We start from the raw sequence: 15,099 nt of genomic DNA, 5'->3' as shown, positions 1-15,099 counted from the left end.
GTGGGGGTGGGAGTGTATTAAATGTAGGTCACACAGTCAATCTCTTGGCGCACTGCCTATTCAGCCTTGAAGTCTAAAGATTCAAGAACATTAACACTTAAAAAACATCGGACTGTCTAGTGTCTAAAGTAAAGGAATCTATCGGTGCCATAAATATCTGCCCAATCTCGGCTACTGCACAGTAAGGTAAATATTAAGGTCAGTGCTGCCTTCTTTTCCCTGCAAAAATAACGTCCATGCAACTACGAGTAATTGAGGGGAGCTGAAGAGCTGCATCAATTCAACCCCACAAGGCGAGCCCACTGTCAGTCATGCTCATGCTGCACCTGTGGAGCACTGCAGGAAGGTACCCGAGGACGGGAAGCCTTTCTCACTGCTGCTGAGTACAAATAAACCTGTTGTCAGGAAACGCACTAACAGGAAATCGGGGTTTTTGGTGCAGGGAAGCTTAGTCCTCAAAAAGGATAGCTTGAGGAAAAAGGCAACGCAGATAGATGAAAGAACCCCCCAAGCCTCTATACTTGGACAGCATTGTAGAAAGTTCACATTTGGTGACTGTGAGGGTAACCCTGGAGCTCGCCTTTAACCCCAGCACTCGGGAGCCAGAGGCCTCGGATCGCTGGGAGCGTTCAAGGCCAGTCTGATCTACAGAGAGAGTCCAGTACAATCAGGGCTACACAGAGAAACCCGTCTTGGGGAAAAAGAAAGAAAGGAAGGCAGGAAGGAAGGAAGGGAGTAACCTATATTGACTCAGAACAGTACATAACGAGGGATTGTGACTGAGGCGGGCAGTGTAGGCTAGTGACAGGCCATGAAGAACTACTGTGACAGACCTGCTGGATGTCACCCAATACCTGGTTAGTTGCAAGGCGCTGTGGTGCATGCGTTTAACCCTAGCACTAGGGAGGCAGAAGCATGGGGCTCTCTGTAAGGCCAGCCTGGTCTACACAGTAAGCTCCAAAGCTCATAGTGAGACTCTGTCTCAACAAGCAAACCCAAAACAAGCCATCTGTGTTACTCCTTTTCTTTCTTTAGTAATCAGGATCTGCTTAATGCAACTGAACACACGGTCATACACCTTTTGTAGCTAAATGTGATGGACAAAATCTAGCTCATGAGATGTAATGTGCGCAACTCCTATGTCTTGACCTTATGGAAAGGAACAAGTGACCACCACTGCTACTTCTTTTTGCTGGTGACATTTATCCTTTAGGCAAGGGCAGTTCCTAACATTGAAAAAATACCTATGGGTAGCATACCCCAGCACTTGGGAGGCAGATGCTGACAGATCTCTGTGAGTTTGAGGCCAGCCTGGTCTACTACAAAATGAGTCCAGAACAGCCAGGGCTACATAAAGAGAAACTGTCTCGAAAAACAAAACAAAAACAAAAACAAAAACTAAGTCAACTCTTTGCAGCTCATATGGAAACAATTAGATGAGAGAGAGAAACAAAACAAAACAAAACAAAAAACCTTATTAAAACCAGTGCATGCTTTCTCTCTGAGTAGTAGCAACCCTGAGACATGAGAAATGTGTCTGTAAATTCCAGGCTCATGTCTTTATTTGGGGCTAAAAAAAAAAAACCCCACAGATGACTGTTATGCCCTAAATAAGAAAGATTATTATTTTTTTTGTTTTGTTTTGTTTTTCAAGACAGGGTTTCACCATGTAGCCTTGACTGTCCTGGATTCACTTTGTAGACCACACTGGCTTCGAACCACAGAGATCCATCTGCCTCTGCCTCCCGAGTGCTGGGATTAAAGGTGTGCGACACCACCTCCCAGCTGAAAGATTATTATTACCGAATTTATTTAAGTTCTATAACTATAGTCATAAAGCTGCATTCAGACATTCGCTTCAAAATCTAGAGTTGCCACTAGATGCGGTGGTGAATGCTTGTAGTCCCAGCACTTGGCAAGCTGAGGCAGGAGGAGTGCTGAGAGCTCAGGCCCAGCCTGGGCAGCACAGTGAGTTCCAGCCAGCTAGGACCATATGACTCGGTACTTAGATTCACTCCCATTCTCATCCTCTCTTTCTCTCCCTCCCTCCCTCCCTCCCACCACTAGTAACAAAACAAACAAGTAAACAAGACAACAGAGACGTCACAGAAGTGGAGCTGCTTCCTGACCTAGGGACCTAGGAGTGGGAAGAAATGCTACGAGCACAAGCCAGGCTCCTGGGCTTTATCCAAGAGTGTGTTGGCGCTGTGTTTTCACTTACCTGTGTCTTTACTATAGATGGCGTTGTAAGAAGCAAAGAAAGCTCTGAATTCCAATGGTGGGTAAGACAACACTTTAAATACATTTGGTAAAAATCCTGTCTGTAGGAAAGAAAAAAAACAAGAATTATCCAAAACAAAAACCAGAAGTGGAATAAGCAACAGCGATTCCGTACCACTCCTGCCCTCTGTGAAATGCCGTGTGGGAGGCCACAGCCCTCTCCTGCACACTCTGCACCATTCAGGGTGTAAGTATTACTTCCAGGGTACGTGTGATAGCTTTTAGTAATTAACATTCTGAAATTTCAGAGACTGCAACACTTAGCTCAAATGAAACATCCTACCATGTAAGTTCTCTGGCTTAGGCCCTGCCATTTCACAGAAGGGCTGGCGTGCTTTATTATTTCTTAGAATTAATATTAACTAGTCCTGGCCATGTGGTAGCATACTACACTTCTACACATATGTCTACTCACAATACTTGAGAAAGAGGAGGGAAACTTGCTGTGAGTGTGAGGCTAGCCTGGGACATAGCGTGAGTTTAAAGACCAGTCTGGCCATACATAGTGAAACACTGTCTCAAACAACAACAATAACAAAAATCAGTAACACCTTGATAATGGTAAAGTTCTTTGTAAAGCTTTTTTCATTCATCAATTTTATTTCTCCTTATCTATAAACCTATAAAGTAGGTAAGGAAGGGACTATTATACCGCAGTTTACTGATAAACAGAAGTCCCAAGCCAGTTGAGAGGCTCACTCAAGACCATATCTTGAGGGGGAGAGCAGCCTAGAGATTCTGGCATTGTGCTTTTCTATTTTTCAACATGATGGAATGGCAGACAGTGTCAGTTTCTCCCCTCCTCCCCTGACAGGAGAACTTGGAACCTGTTTAGCTACAAGGTCATGGTGTGGGGAGAATCTAACTGCTGCTGTAACTTGTGGATGGACCCTAGCTGGTCTAACCTGTCGCGGTAAGTTCATTTCCTTTGTCAGTGACCAGCGCATGGAATGACTAGGGAGACATGAAGGAAGCCTGTTCTGCTCCCAACAGCGACGTGAGAGGGAACGCCCTCCTTTCCCCTGTGGCGGCTAACGAGGATGTGGTCACCTACTGACTGAGCAGTCATCACACTGAAATGAAAGGAGGCTGATCCCTCTGAGAGCCACTGAGGCCCTGAATTAAACCGTCCAGGAACCATTCTATCTGTGAAGCTGCTGAGGATTTTTTGTCCAACCTGCAGCAGAAAACAAACTTACTGATAACACGTACTGAAGGGTCACTAGTAGTCTGGAAGACACTGCTTATAGACCTGTTTACACGGTTTCCCAACCAGAGCAGCCATGTTCCTATCTTTATATAATAGATTATATTAAGGCAATATTAATTTGAAAAATAAGAATTTAAAAAAAAAGAAAGAAAACTAAGAATTTAGGACAAATGTCTATGTTTAAGGAGGATCTTGAAATTTGGCCAAATAAGTCCCAGTACTATATCCCAGCCCCACACACAGATGCTACAGAGCTACACATTCAGACTCCTGCCATGTGTGCTCTGCTGCTCCTTGTTTGTGCAGGATCATAACTGTTTCCACAGTCAAACATTAAAGCACTCACTCTATCTTTGATATGTTCATAGTCAAAAGCCTTTATGATAAAAAATAGGACCATGTAATAATTATTGATTTATGCAGAAGCTATCATACGAATGTTTAGAGATAATTATTTTGGTTCAGTTTTATTAAAATGTGCTTTCACAATTTTTTTTTTTTTTTTTTTTTTTTTTTTTTTTTTTTTAGTTTTTTGAGACAGGGTTTCTCTGTGTAGCCTTGCCTGTCCTGGACTCACTTTGTAGACCAGGCTGGGCTTGAACTCACAGCAATCCACCTGCCTCTGCCTCCCGAGTGCTGGGATTAAAGGCGTGCACCACCACCGCCCGGCTCACAAAAATTTTAAGAAATCATTTTACACAATATAGTTGATTTGGTACAGTGGATTTTACAATGTTATTCTACAAATGGGAAGACAAATTATTTATAGTGGAAAAAGTAGTAACAAGCAAAAGTAAACTACAATCAAAGAGCAATTCATGAATATACAAAGAGATACATGGACAAGCATATATACACATACAAAGATATACACATGAGCAGTTTGTTACAAGCTCAAATCTACTTCCGGTAGACTGCTGAGATAAATTACTATATCTTTATAGAAGTGGTCTCATAAAAGGCACCACTAAAAATAATGATGTTTTGGCCTAGAAACACATTCAAGATAACATAGCTTCATTAAAGAAATTTGCATGGAAATTTTTACAAAGAAAATAAGGAAGAAAACATCAAAATATTTATAATGGAATATAATAGAATATATACAGAATATAATTGAATCAGATTGTTGGGTTTACTCTTCTGCTTGATTTTTACAGGAAAGAGCAAGACACCCATCACTGAAGCAGCTAGCAAGCATTCTTGTGAGGTATACTGGTTATCCACACTACAAACAGTGCAAGACAGAACTGCAGAGTGCACCTCAGTCACAGTGGACAGAGGACTAAGGAAGGGCCCGCTCCAGTGGTGAGCTTAGACAGACTATGGCAAGCAGTGCTGGAGATTACACTGAGGCCAGTACAGGTCTCCAGTGGCACTGACCCCTGCAGCAGGTGTATCCTGCCTTTCTTTCCACTTCCTCCATGAGCTCTACAGTGGCAAAGGGCAGCTCCTTCCTGTAGGGAGCAGGGTAACTAGCAGTGGGTTTGGAATTCACCTCTTGCTCATCCTCAAAAGGGTAAGAATTGAGGGTCACCACTGGCAACTTTTTCCAAACCTTACTTTTCAAAAGACGAAGAAGAGAGTAAAAGGAAATAGAGACAAGTTTAGATGAGCTACTAAAGGAATTTCCTGGATAGCCACTCTTATTTGTTTGGTCCTGAAGGAGAAATGACACATGATTCCATCTTCTGTCAATTTCCACTGGTTAAAAGTCACTGCCTTGAGTAGTCTGACAAGGAGTCTGGGCCCAACATGCAACAATCAGGAATGTGTGATGCAGGGAGGGTATGGTGGAGTATTTGCAGCACTTGACCTGAAGGGTTGGGGATGTGATAAAGCTTCTATTTAGCATCTACACGGCCATGGGTTGGAGCTTCAGTACTAAAAGGAAAACCAAAAAAGAAGTCCATGTGAGATACATCCAACAGGAGTAAACAAGTTTAAGTGTACCAAGTGATTGCCAGGGTAGTGCTTGCTACCAACCAAGCATCAGGATTTAAAAAAACAAAAACAAAAACATTTTATTTAATTTTAACTTATGTGTGTTGATGTGAGGGTGTCAGATCCTGGAGTTACAGACAGTTGTGAGCTGCCATGTAGGTGCTGGGAATTGAACCCAGGTTCTTTAGAAGAGCAGGCAGTGCTCTTAACCACTGAGCCATCTCTCCAGCTCCATCAGGATTTTACATATACTTTCTAGTACTCCTAAAATCCGCTATTTTACCAATATGGAGATTAATGGTCAGAAAGGCTACAGTGGTCACACAGAGGTAACTTTGAATCTGTACTCAAACCCAGGACTGTCAGATTCCAGAGTCTCTATTCTTCCCACTAAGTAGTCCTGTCTCTTAAAAAAGTTAGTCCAAGCCAGGCGTGGGGGCGCACACCTGTAATCCCAGCTCTCAGGAGGCAGAGGCAGGCAGATCTCTGTGAGTTCGAGGCCAGCCTGGTCTACAAAGTGAGTCCAGGACAGCCAGGTCTACACAGAGAAACCTCATCTTGAAAAAACAAAAACCAACTAACCAACCAAACAAAGGAACAAGTCATTCCACAGGAGCTGGAGACACGGCTCAGTAATTAAGAGCACTGGCTGCTCTTAACCCAGCTTTGACTCCTGGCAAATATATGGCCACTCACAAGCATCTATTCACTCTAATCCCACGAGATCCTATGCTTTCTAGCCTCCATGGATACTGCACACATGTATTACACAAACATATATGCAGGCAAAACACTCGATACATAAAATAAGTCAAGGTTAAAAAATAATAATTAAAAAGGTTTTAGCCAGGTGTGGTGGCACACGCCTTTAATCCCACACTCGGGAGGCAGAGGCAGGCGGATCGCTGTGAGTTCAAGGCCAGCCTGGTCTACAAAGCGAGTCCAGGACAGCCAAGGCTACACAGAGAAACCCTGTCTCGAAAAACCAAAATAAATAAATAAATTAATTAAATTAAAAAAAAAAAAAAAAGGTTTTAAAGTTAAACAACAAACAACGAAATGTTATTCAAGCTGAAAGAGGGAAACAATCTGAACGCACAACCCATTCGTTTATCATATAAAGCTATAAGGCTGCAGAAAATCATGATTATGCTTTTTCAGAAAGCTGTCCACTCAGATAAGCAGAAGCTGTGAGAGTATAATGCAACGCTGTCTGAATCAGGCTGCCTGGGTCAAATCCCCCCACATCTTTTGTTTGTTGTTGTTTTTCCAGTTAGGGTTTCTCCGTGCAGCCCTGGCTGTCCTCTGCCTCTCCAAGGGCTGGGATTATAGGCATGCACCACCATGCCTGATTTCTTTTTTTAAAGATTATTTATTTATTTTATGTATATGAGTGCTCTACCTGCATGTACATCTGCCTGTCAGAAGAGGACATCAGATCTCATTATAGATGGTTGTGAGCCACCATGTGGTTTCTGGGACTTGAACTCAGGACCTCTGGAAGAGCAGCCAGTGCTCTTAACCACTTAGCCTCTCTCCAGCCCTGATTTTTTTTTTAATAAAAAAATAGTTTTGTTTGTTTGAGACAAGATCTCTCTACATAGCCTATGCTGTCCTGGAACTCACTATGTAGACCAGGGTGGCCTCAAATTCACAGAGACTCACATGCCACGGCCTCCTAAGTGTTGGTGTTAAAGGCATGTGCCACCACGCTAGGAAAAGATTTATTTATTTTTAATATGTGTATGTGTCTATTCCCGGCTATGTGCACTTGAGTGCTGTTACCCATCGAGGCCAGAAGAGGGCGTCAGATTCCTTGCAGCTGGTGTTGCCAGCTGTTGTGAGCTGCCTGGCTTGGTTGCTGGAATCCGGACTCAAATAATCCCCAGAAGAGAAGCAAGCGCAGTGCTGAGTCACCTCTCCAGCTCCCCGCTGTGGCATTTGAGTAACAATGGCTCCTACATTTGAATGCTCAGTCACTAAGGAGTGGCACTGTTTGAAAGGATTAAAGGATTAGAGGTGTGACTGTGTTAGGGAAGTCTGTCACTGAGGGTAGGCTTTGAGGTCTCAAAAGCTCTCAGCTACGGCTGCAGCACAATGTGTGCCACCATGCGCCTTGCCATAAAGAAAATGGATTAAAACTCTGAAGCTGTAAGCAAGCCTCCAGTAAAATGCTTTTTAAAATAAGAGTTGTGTTAGTCATGGTGTCTCCTTACAGGGAGAGAACAGTAACTAGTTTGTAATGGTTTTTTTAATGTGTCAGCTTGACTGGGCAAGTAAGTCATGCCCAGGTAGTTGTTTTAGTTACTTTTTTGTTGCTGTGATAAAATACTAGGACCAAGGCAATTTATAGGAACAAGAGCTTATTTGGGCTTGTAGCTTCAGAGAATTAAGAGTCCATGATGGGGGGGGGGGGTTCGGTCCTCAGCTCTGGAAAAAAAAAAAAAAAAAAAAGACAAAAAGAGTCCATGATGGCCGGGTGTGGTGGCACACGCCTTTAATCCCAGCACTCGGGAGGCAGAGGCGGGCGGATCGCTGTGAGTTCGAGGCCAACCTGGTCTACAAAGTGAGTCCAGGACAGCCCAGGCTAACACAGAGAGACCCTGTCTCGAAAAACCAAAAGAAAAAAAAAAAAAAGAGAGTCCATGATGGTGGAGCAGAGGCAAGCATGGCAGCAGGAACATCTGAGAGCTCACATCTTGCACCATAACATGAAGAGAAAACTAGCTGTAGGTGAGGCTTTTCAATCTCAAAGCCTACCCTCAGTGATGCACCTTCTCCAACACGGCCACACTGCCCAAGCTTCCACAAACAGTGCCACCAACTGAGGAGCAAGTGGTCAAATGCCTGAGACTCTGGGGGACATCTTATTCAAACCACCACAGCGGCTAACATCCATTAGTGGTTTAGAAGAGATTATCTGAGCCGGCATGGGGCACACGCCTGGAATCCCAGCACTCAGGGAGGCAGAGGCAGGCAGATCTCTGTGACTTTGAGGCCAGCCTGGTCTACAAAGCAAATCCAGGACAGCCAAGGCTACACAGAGAAATCCTCTCTTGAAAAAAAAAAAAAGATTTGGAAGAGGCAAGTTAAAAATGATCCACCTCTATTCTTGCTGAAGGAACTGTATTTGACAAGGACCCAGCAGAAGGACAGGATTCATGGCTCTTATACTGGAACATCTGTCTCCTGCTCCACAGTATCAAAGCTGCCAGTTCTCAGCCTTCAGCCTTGAACTGAATTCACCTCCTTTTCTAGTTTTCCGGTGGTTTACAAACCAGATAGTGGGACTTCTACTGTAAGGGCAAAATTAATGCTATATTTTGTATGTAATGTATTTTCTACAATTAATGATGTTCTGTATCAGAACTTGTCCTCCAGGAAACTTCACTTCCTGCGTTCCAGGAAAGACCACGCACTGCCATAAACTAGACCTACCAGCAGTCTCCAGAAACTCCACTGGAGTGATGAGATACAGTTAACTTCCAATGTTCTTCTGAGATTAAAAACAAAAAAACAAACAAAAAAAACTTCCCCTCCAGACTCAATCTCCACCCAACCTGCCTGAAGGTCGACACTCCTTTCTTCCCTGTGACCTCAACCCCCAATTACAGTTTTTCCCTTTATGAACCCATTGCTCTTGAAGCTGGGAGTCACTCTCCTATCCTGTTGCATCAGGAAGGATTGTGATCTGAAGCTCTGAGCCCGTAATACAGGCCCCTGGGTATGTTGCATCGGTATAGAGTCCTGGGGGTCATTTTGGGGGTCTTGCGATCTAGGTGATCTCAGTATTACACTATATTCATATGAACAAGCCTCAAATGCCATACTTATCCTGAAAAGGATCCTGAGCCCACCATGAAATAATGGCATTTGATTTTTACCAATACAGACTCAGGAGCCAGATGCAGGGTCTAAAGCCTACTAGCTCAGAGAGGCAAAGAAAGCACCAAGCTGACCTTCCTACTCAGCTCACATCCCAGAAGGGAAAAGCTTTTTCTCCTCCTCCACAGTCATAAATACCCTTCAACTCAATGTCCCTTCTTTTTCTTTAATCCTTCTCAGCTGGTTGCTTGCTCTGCTTCTTGACTCAGAGTTAACTTTATTTACTCCTGTTTACACTTTATTTACTCCTGTATGTGCTAGGGATAAGCCGCACCACAACTAGAAATTGAGTTTTCTAGTTCATAATCTCGGGGGTTCACAATGGGATCACATATCCTGCAACACACATGTATCCTACTGAAGAGGAAGGCCTAGGCTGTGAAGTCTTGCAAATGTCAATCATCTTTCCTGTGCAGTAGCCAGGGTGAGGTAAATAGCCATTGGTCTATGAGGCTCCCAGGCCCTAAAGCTCTATCTTTATAACTCATATATCTGAGGTTGACATTGGCAGACAGAAGCTGAGGTAGTTGGCAGGGATGTCAAGGTTGAAAGTCATGAGGTATAGCAAGTCTACTAGAGTACGAATGGGCTGACCACACAACAGAAGGGAGAGACTGTGAGGAAAAGAAGACTGAGTAGAGCAGAGGAAAAAAGTTTCAATTAGAGAGATGCAGGCAAATAAGAGAAGTAGGAGCAGCTGGGTCTTGTCTGGACGGAGTCCCTGGATCCTGCTGCAGACGTCTCTTCAAGGCCTAGTATGACAATCAGTTTCCATTTTCATACAAGATGATCAATGGGCTTAACTAATCACTGAAACAGGCCTCATGCAATGACAACAAGAATTAGAGTTAAAAGCTGAGAAACTGGGTCCCTTCAACCATGGAGACATCTAAGACTCAAGAAAATGCACTCCTATCACATAGATTTCATATGAAAGAAAAATCAAACACCCCTAGAATGTGTCCATTTGTTCCTTAATCTGATATATACTCAAAACTCAAGATTAATTTGGTTGGTATTCTTCCCATTTTATTATTTTTTGTTTGTTTGTTTGTTTGTTTGTTTTTCGAGACAGGGTTTCTCTGTGTAGCCTTGGCCATCCTGGACTCACTTTGTAGACCAGGCTGGCCTCGAACTCACAGCGATCCACCTGCCTCTGCCTCCCGAGTGCTGGGATTAAAGGCGTGCGCCACCACACCCGGCTTCTTCCCATTTTAAAAATAAGAAACAGGTCAAGAAGCCAGGATTCAATTCAGGCACTTTTGCCCCAAGAGCTCACGTTCAGAACCATGTGCTATACTGTCTATACAAGCTCACTGCCACCGGGCAGTGGTGGCGCACGCCTTTAATCCCAACACTTGGGAGGCAGAGGCAGGCGGATCGCTGTGAGTTCGAGGCCAGCCTGGTCTACAATGCGAGTCCAGGACAGCCAAGGCTACACAAAGAAACCCTGTCTCGAAAAACCAAAAAAAAAAAAAAAAAAAGCTCACTGCCTAAGATGGCAACCCAATAGTAATTTGGAAGGCAGAGGCAGACACATCCTTGTTTACATAGCAAACCCCCAAGACAGCTAGAGCTATATAAGAGAGACCCTGTCTCAATAAACAAATCAACAAAACCTTTAAAGATTTTTTTATCATTTAAAAATCTTCTATGTATGAGGAGATTTATACACATGCAACTGCAGGTGCCTATAGAGGCCAGAAGCATCTGGATCCCTTGCAGCTGAGGTTATAGTGGTTACGAGTTGTTCAACGTGCAGACCAAGCTCTATCCCTCTGCAAGAGCACATGCTTGTGCGCACTGGGCCGACTCTGGCCCCTTTGGCAGGGTACCATGGAACTGGTATGGCCTAGCTGCCGTGAGGGGCATGCATCATAAGGTTTTCAGGTTAGAGTCCATGGCTCCTGGGCCACACTATGCCTTCCATTTCCTGAAGAGACTGATGCCCTCACTCCTTCAGGCAGTGAAGCCTCGAGGCCTCTGTGTTTGTCTGTATGCTGCCCCGGAAGTCAAGGAAGCATCATCGCTTGACAGGACAACTGGTCTTAGACATTGATCTTGTGTACCATGCTTAACTTGCAAATGTCATTATTGTGTCCTGGCAAGTACAGTTGTATTGATCCTGACAACTGCTGTTATATTCTGCTTCTGATAAAGGCATGATTGCTCTCAATGGCATTGTCATAACTTCAGTCTTGCTGTATCCCCTCCAACCCAAGCCTCACTTCATTCCTTGAGGCCGTATCAGGTGACCTTGCCCCGGTGAGTAAACCGTGACTTTTACACCCTTTACCTTTAAATTTAATCGAATCTACAAACATGTTTCCCACTTTCCCCCAAACACATTCAACTGGTTTGATTCTGAATCTCTAACATCTCACACACGTAAAAAGCAACTTTTGCTGGATGTAGTGGCGCACGCCTTTAATCCCAGCACTCAGAAGGCAGAGGGAGGTGGATCTCTGTGAGTTCGAGGCCAGCCTGGTCTACAAAGCAAGTCCAGGAAAGCCAAGGATACACAGAGAAACCCTGTCTCAAAAAATACAAAAATAAAATAAAAATTTTAAAAAGCAACTTTCATTTGTTAAGAACTTCACCAGACTTACTGGTGGGCACCCACCTAACAGGTGTCATTGATGTTATAGTTAGTATCTGGAATGTCTTCGAAAGGCAGTGCCAACGGACGTGACTGGTGGCTAACCTCTGGTATGACTGGGAGATGGTAGGCCCTTTAAGCACTTGGGAAGCAGTGCTTCCAAGGCCATCCTGGTCTAAAAGTGAGTCTAGGATAACTAAGGGTACACAGAGAAACCCTGTCTTGAAAAACAAAATAAGCTGGGCGGTGGTGGCACATGCCTTTAATCCCAGCACCTGGGAGGCGGAAGCAGGCGGATCGATGTGAGTTCAAGGCTAGCCTGGTCTACAGAGTGAGTTACAGGACAGCTAGAGCTGTTATACAGAGAACCCCTGTCTCAAAAAACAAAACAAAAAACCAACCAACCAAACAAACAAACAGCAACGATGACGACAAAAAAGATATGTAGCCTAGTGGGAAACAAGTTAGGTCATTGAAGGTGTGCCCCTAAGACCAGAGGACTTACAAATTTAAGTATTTATTCATGTGCTTACTGGCCATACATATATTACATATATGTCCCTGGGGGGGGGTGTCTATTTAGATCCCATGTCCACTTACACTTTATTAAAAATACTTTTTTATTTGTGTGTGTGTGTGTGTGTGTGTGTGTGTGTGTGTGTGTGTATGTGTGGCGCGCGCGCGCACCCATATGTAGGTGCATACATGTGCATGGAGGTCAGAAGAGGACGCTGGATCTCCCAGAGCTGGAATTACAGGCAGTTGTGGGCCACACAACATGTTCTAAGCTACTGACTGACCCAGCTCTTCAAGCCCTACATTTAAAAACTGACATTTATTTATTTAACCGGGGTTGGAGGCAGGCATGCCACAGTGCACACGTGGTATGTGCAGACAGAGGACAACCATTTGCTGAATCAGTTTCTCTTTCCATGATATGGTCCTGGTGACTGAACTCTTGTCATCAGGCTTGGCAGCAAGCACTGCCTCTACCTGAGCTACCTCTCAAGCCCTCTTGCCCACTTTTATTCTTTTTTTTTCTTTTCTTTTCTTTTTTTTTTTTTTAGGTTTTCTGAGAGAGGGTTTCTCTGTGTAGCTCTGGCTGTCTTAAGACTTGCTTTGTAGACCATACTGGCATTGAACTCAGAGAGATCTGCCTCCTAAGTGCTGGGATTAAAGGCATGCACCACCGTACCTGGCTCTCTTACTCTCTTTTAAATTGGCAAAATTGTCTTTTTATTGAAATGTAAACTTTAAAAAATATTTTATCAGATGATTTAACTTGTTTTTGTTTTGTTTTGTTTTGTTTTGTTGAGACAGAGTTTCTATGTATCCTGGCTGTCCTGGACTAGCTTTGTAGATTTGGCTGACCTCGAACTCACAGAGAACCATCTGGCTCTGCCACCCCTAGTGCTGGGATTAAAGGTGTGCGCCACCATCACCTGGTTTAGCATTTTTGTTTGTGTAAAATAATGACTTTCATCACATTTTTCCAGATAATCAATTTTTAAAACTATTTTCTCCTATGTGTTTTGTTACTTGTGTTAAAGCCTACTTTTTCTTTTCTTAAATATTTATTTATTTATGCAGTAGTCTGCCTGCATGTGTGCCTGCAGCCAGAAGAGGGCACCAGATCTCAATATAGATGGCTGTGAGCCACCATATGATTACTGGGAATTGAACTCAGGACCTTTGGAAAAACAGCTAGTGCTCTTAACCTCTGAGCCATCTCTCCAGCCCTTCTTCTTCTCCTTTAAGTGTTTGTGAGCTTGGCAATTTCCTCTCTAGGAACCTACTGCCTGATTATCTCTGTCTACTAAGAGTTTTAATTTAGTTTTGATATTAACGTCTTTGATCTACAGAGAGAGGTTCTGTATGTCACTTGAAAAGAGTATCAACCTGATACCATTTGCAGGTATCAGATGTCTTAACATTTTCTGGAAAAGACTATTTTTCTTCTTTACTGAATTGTTTGGCATTTTTGTCAAAAATCAGCTGAACTTGGGCTGGATACAGTTGTTGTACTTGCCATTAATCCTAGCACCCAGGAGGCAGAACCAGACAGATCTCTAAGAGTGTGAAAAGACAGGGCCTCATACAGCCCGGGCTCACTTCGAAATCACTATGTTGTGCTGTTTATTTCAAGTATATAAAAAAATGCAATTGATTTCCTTATACTGTTCTTGAATTTCTTGAATCCTACCCCCCCACTGAAGTCCAACCTTTCAAGGTGGTAACAGTCCGACCACTAAAATGGCCTCTGCTGCCAACTCCCACTACAGAAGCAGCTCAGTCCACCTGAGCAATTCAGGGGAAAGAGGTACCCACGCGGCCTGCACGGTCATTTAGTGTCCTCTTTTGCTCCCCAATGGCCACCGTCATTTCCACCGCCTTTAAAAGGGACCTCCCATTGTCTCGGCACTTCCTGAGGCGGCTTCGTGCTGGGCTCCCCCACTGCTGTGGGCAAGCTGCAACTCACCGGCTGCTGCAGGGACCCAAGGGGTCGAAGCACAGACATGGCGGCAAACACTCCACAGGCCTTCTAGCACGACGCTCTCTGGGCATATCCGGTGGGCGGTGCTTGCAAGGGCCCGCCCCTTCCGGCCTTGAGTTTTGCATCTCCAATGATTGTGCCTTCATTGCCTTTAATCCTGGCACTCGGGAGGCAGAGGCAAGCGGAATGCTGTGAGTTCGAGGCCAACCTAGTGTACAAAGCGAGTCCAGGATAGCCAAAGCTACACAGAGAGACCCTGTCTCAAAAAAAAAAAATGTTTTCTGAATTCATCTGAGAGTATGGTGGACACACCGTGCTGCCCCCACTCCTTCTAAAAAAAAAATGTGTACCCTATATGGTTCCCGTGCTAGGTTTTGTGCTCTATTTCCCCAGGAGGCTCCAGTCTACCTGGGGTAGGTGCTAAGGGCCAGCCCTAGGAACATTATGTACTCTCCCTCTCTGCCTTTTAGAAGGCTGGTGGCACACGCCTTTAATCCCAGTACTCGGGAGGCAGAAGCAGGCGGATCGCTGTGAGTTCGAGGCCAGCCTGGTCTACAAAGCAAGTCCAGGACAGTCAAGGCAACACAGAGAGACCGTTTCTCCCAAACCCAAAACCCAAAACCAAAACAAACAAAAAACAAGAATTTAAAGGCAAGAAAAACCTGGAGTTCCACAGGTGGAAGCAGA

At 44.2% G+C, this 15,099-nt stretch overlaps 1 protein-coding gene and 1 long non-coding RNA gene across 2 annotated transcripts in view; one reads left to right on the top strand and one right to left on the bottom strand.

Moving 5' to 3' along the window:
* DCAF10 (DDB1 and CUL4 associated factor 10) overlaps positions 1 to 14,496 on the bottom strand; it is a 58,975-nt gene extending 44,479 nt beyond the window's left edge. Inside the window, exons 1-2 of the mRNA XM_084778181.1 lie at positions 14,398 to 14,496; positions 2,222 to 2,321 (exon numbers count right to left, since the gene is read on the bottom strand). Of these exons, the coding sequence (XP_084634307.1) occupies positions 2,222 to 2,321; positions 14,398 to 14,436 (139 nt within the window). The 5' untranslated portion in view covers positions 14,437 to 14,496. The remainder of the gene's footprint in view (positions 1 to 2,221; positions 2,322 to 14,397) is intronic.
* Positions 62 to 3,434, top strand: LOC311595593. The gene is made up of 4 exons (XR_014778503.1): positions 62 to 186; positions 2,068 to 2,282; positions 3,095 to 3,193; positions 3,274 to 3,434. It is a non-coding gene; the product is annotated as an uncharacterized lncRNA (long non-coding RNA).
* Positions 14,497 to 15,099: the final 603 nt, after the last annotated feature.

This window comes from Acomys minous, assembly GCF_964271855.1.
Source record: "Acomys minous genome assembly, chromosome: 1".
NCBI lineage: Eukaryota > Metazoa > Chordata > Mammalia > Rodentia > Muridae > Acomys > Acomys minous.
Note: the sequence above shows the minus strand (reverse complement) of the source record. Positions and strands in the feature narration are given on the sequence as shown.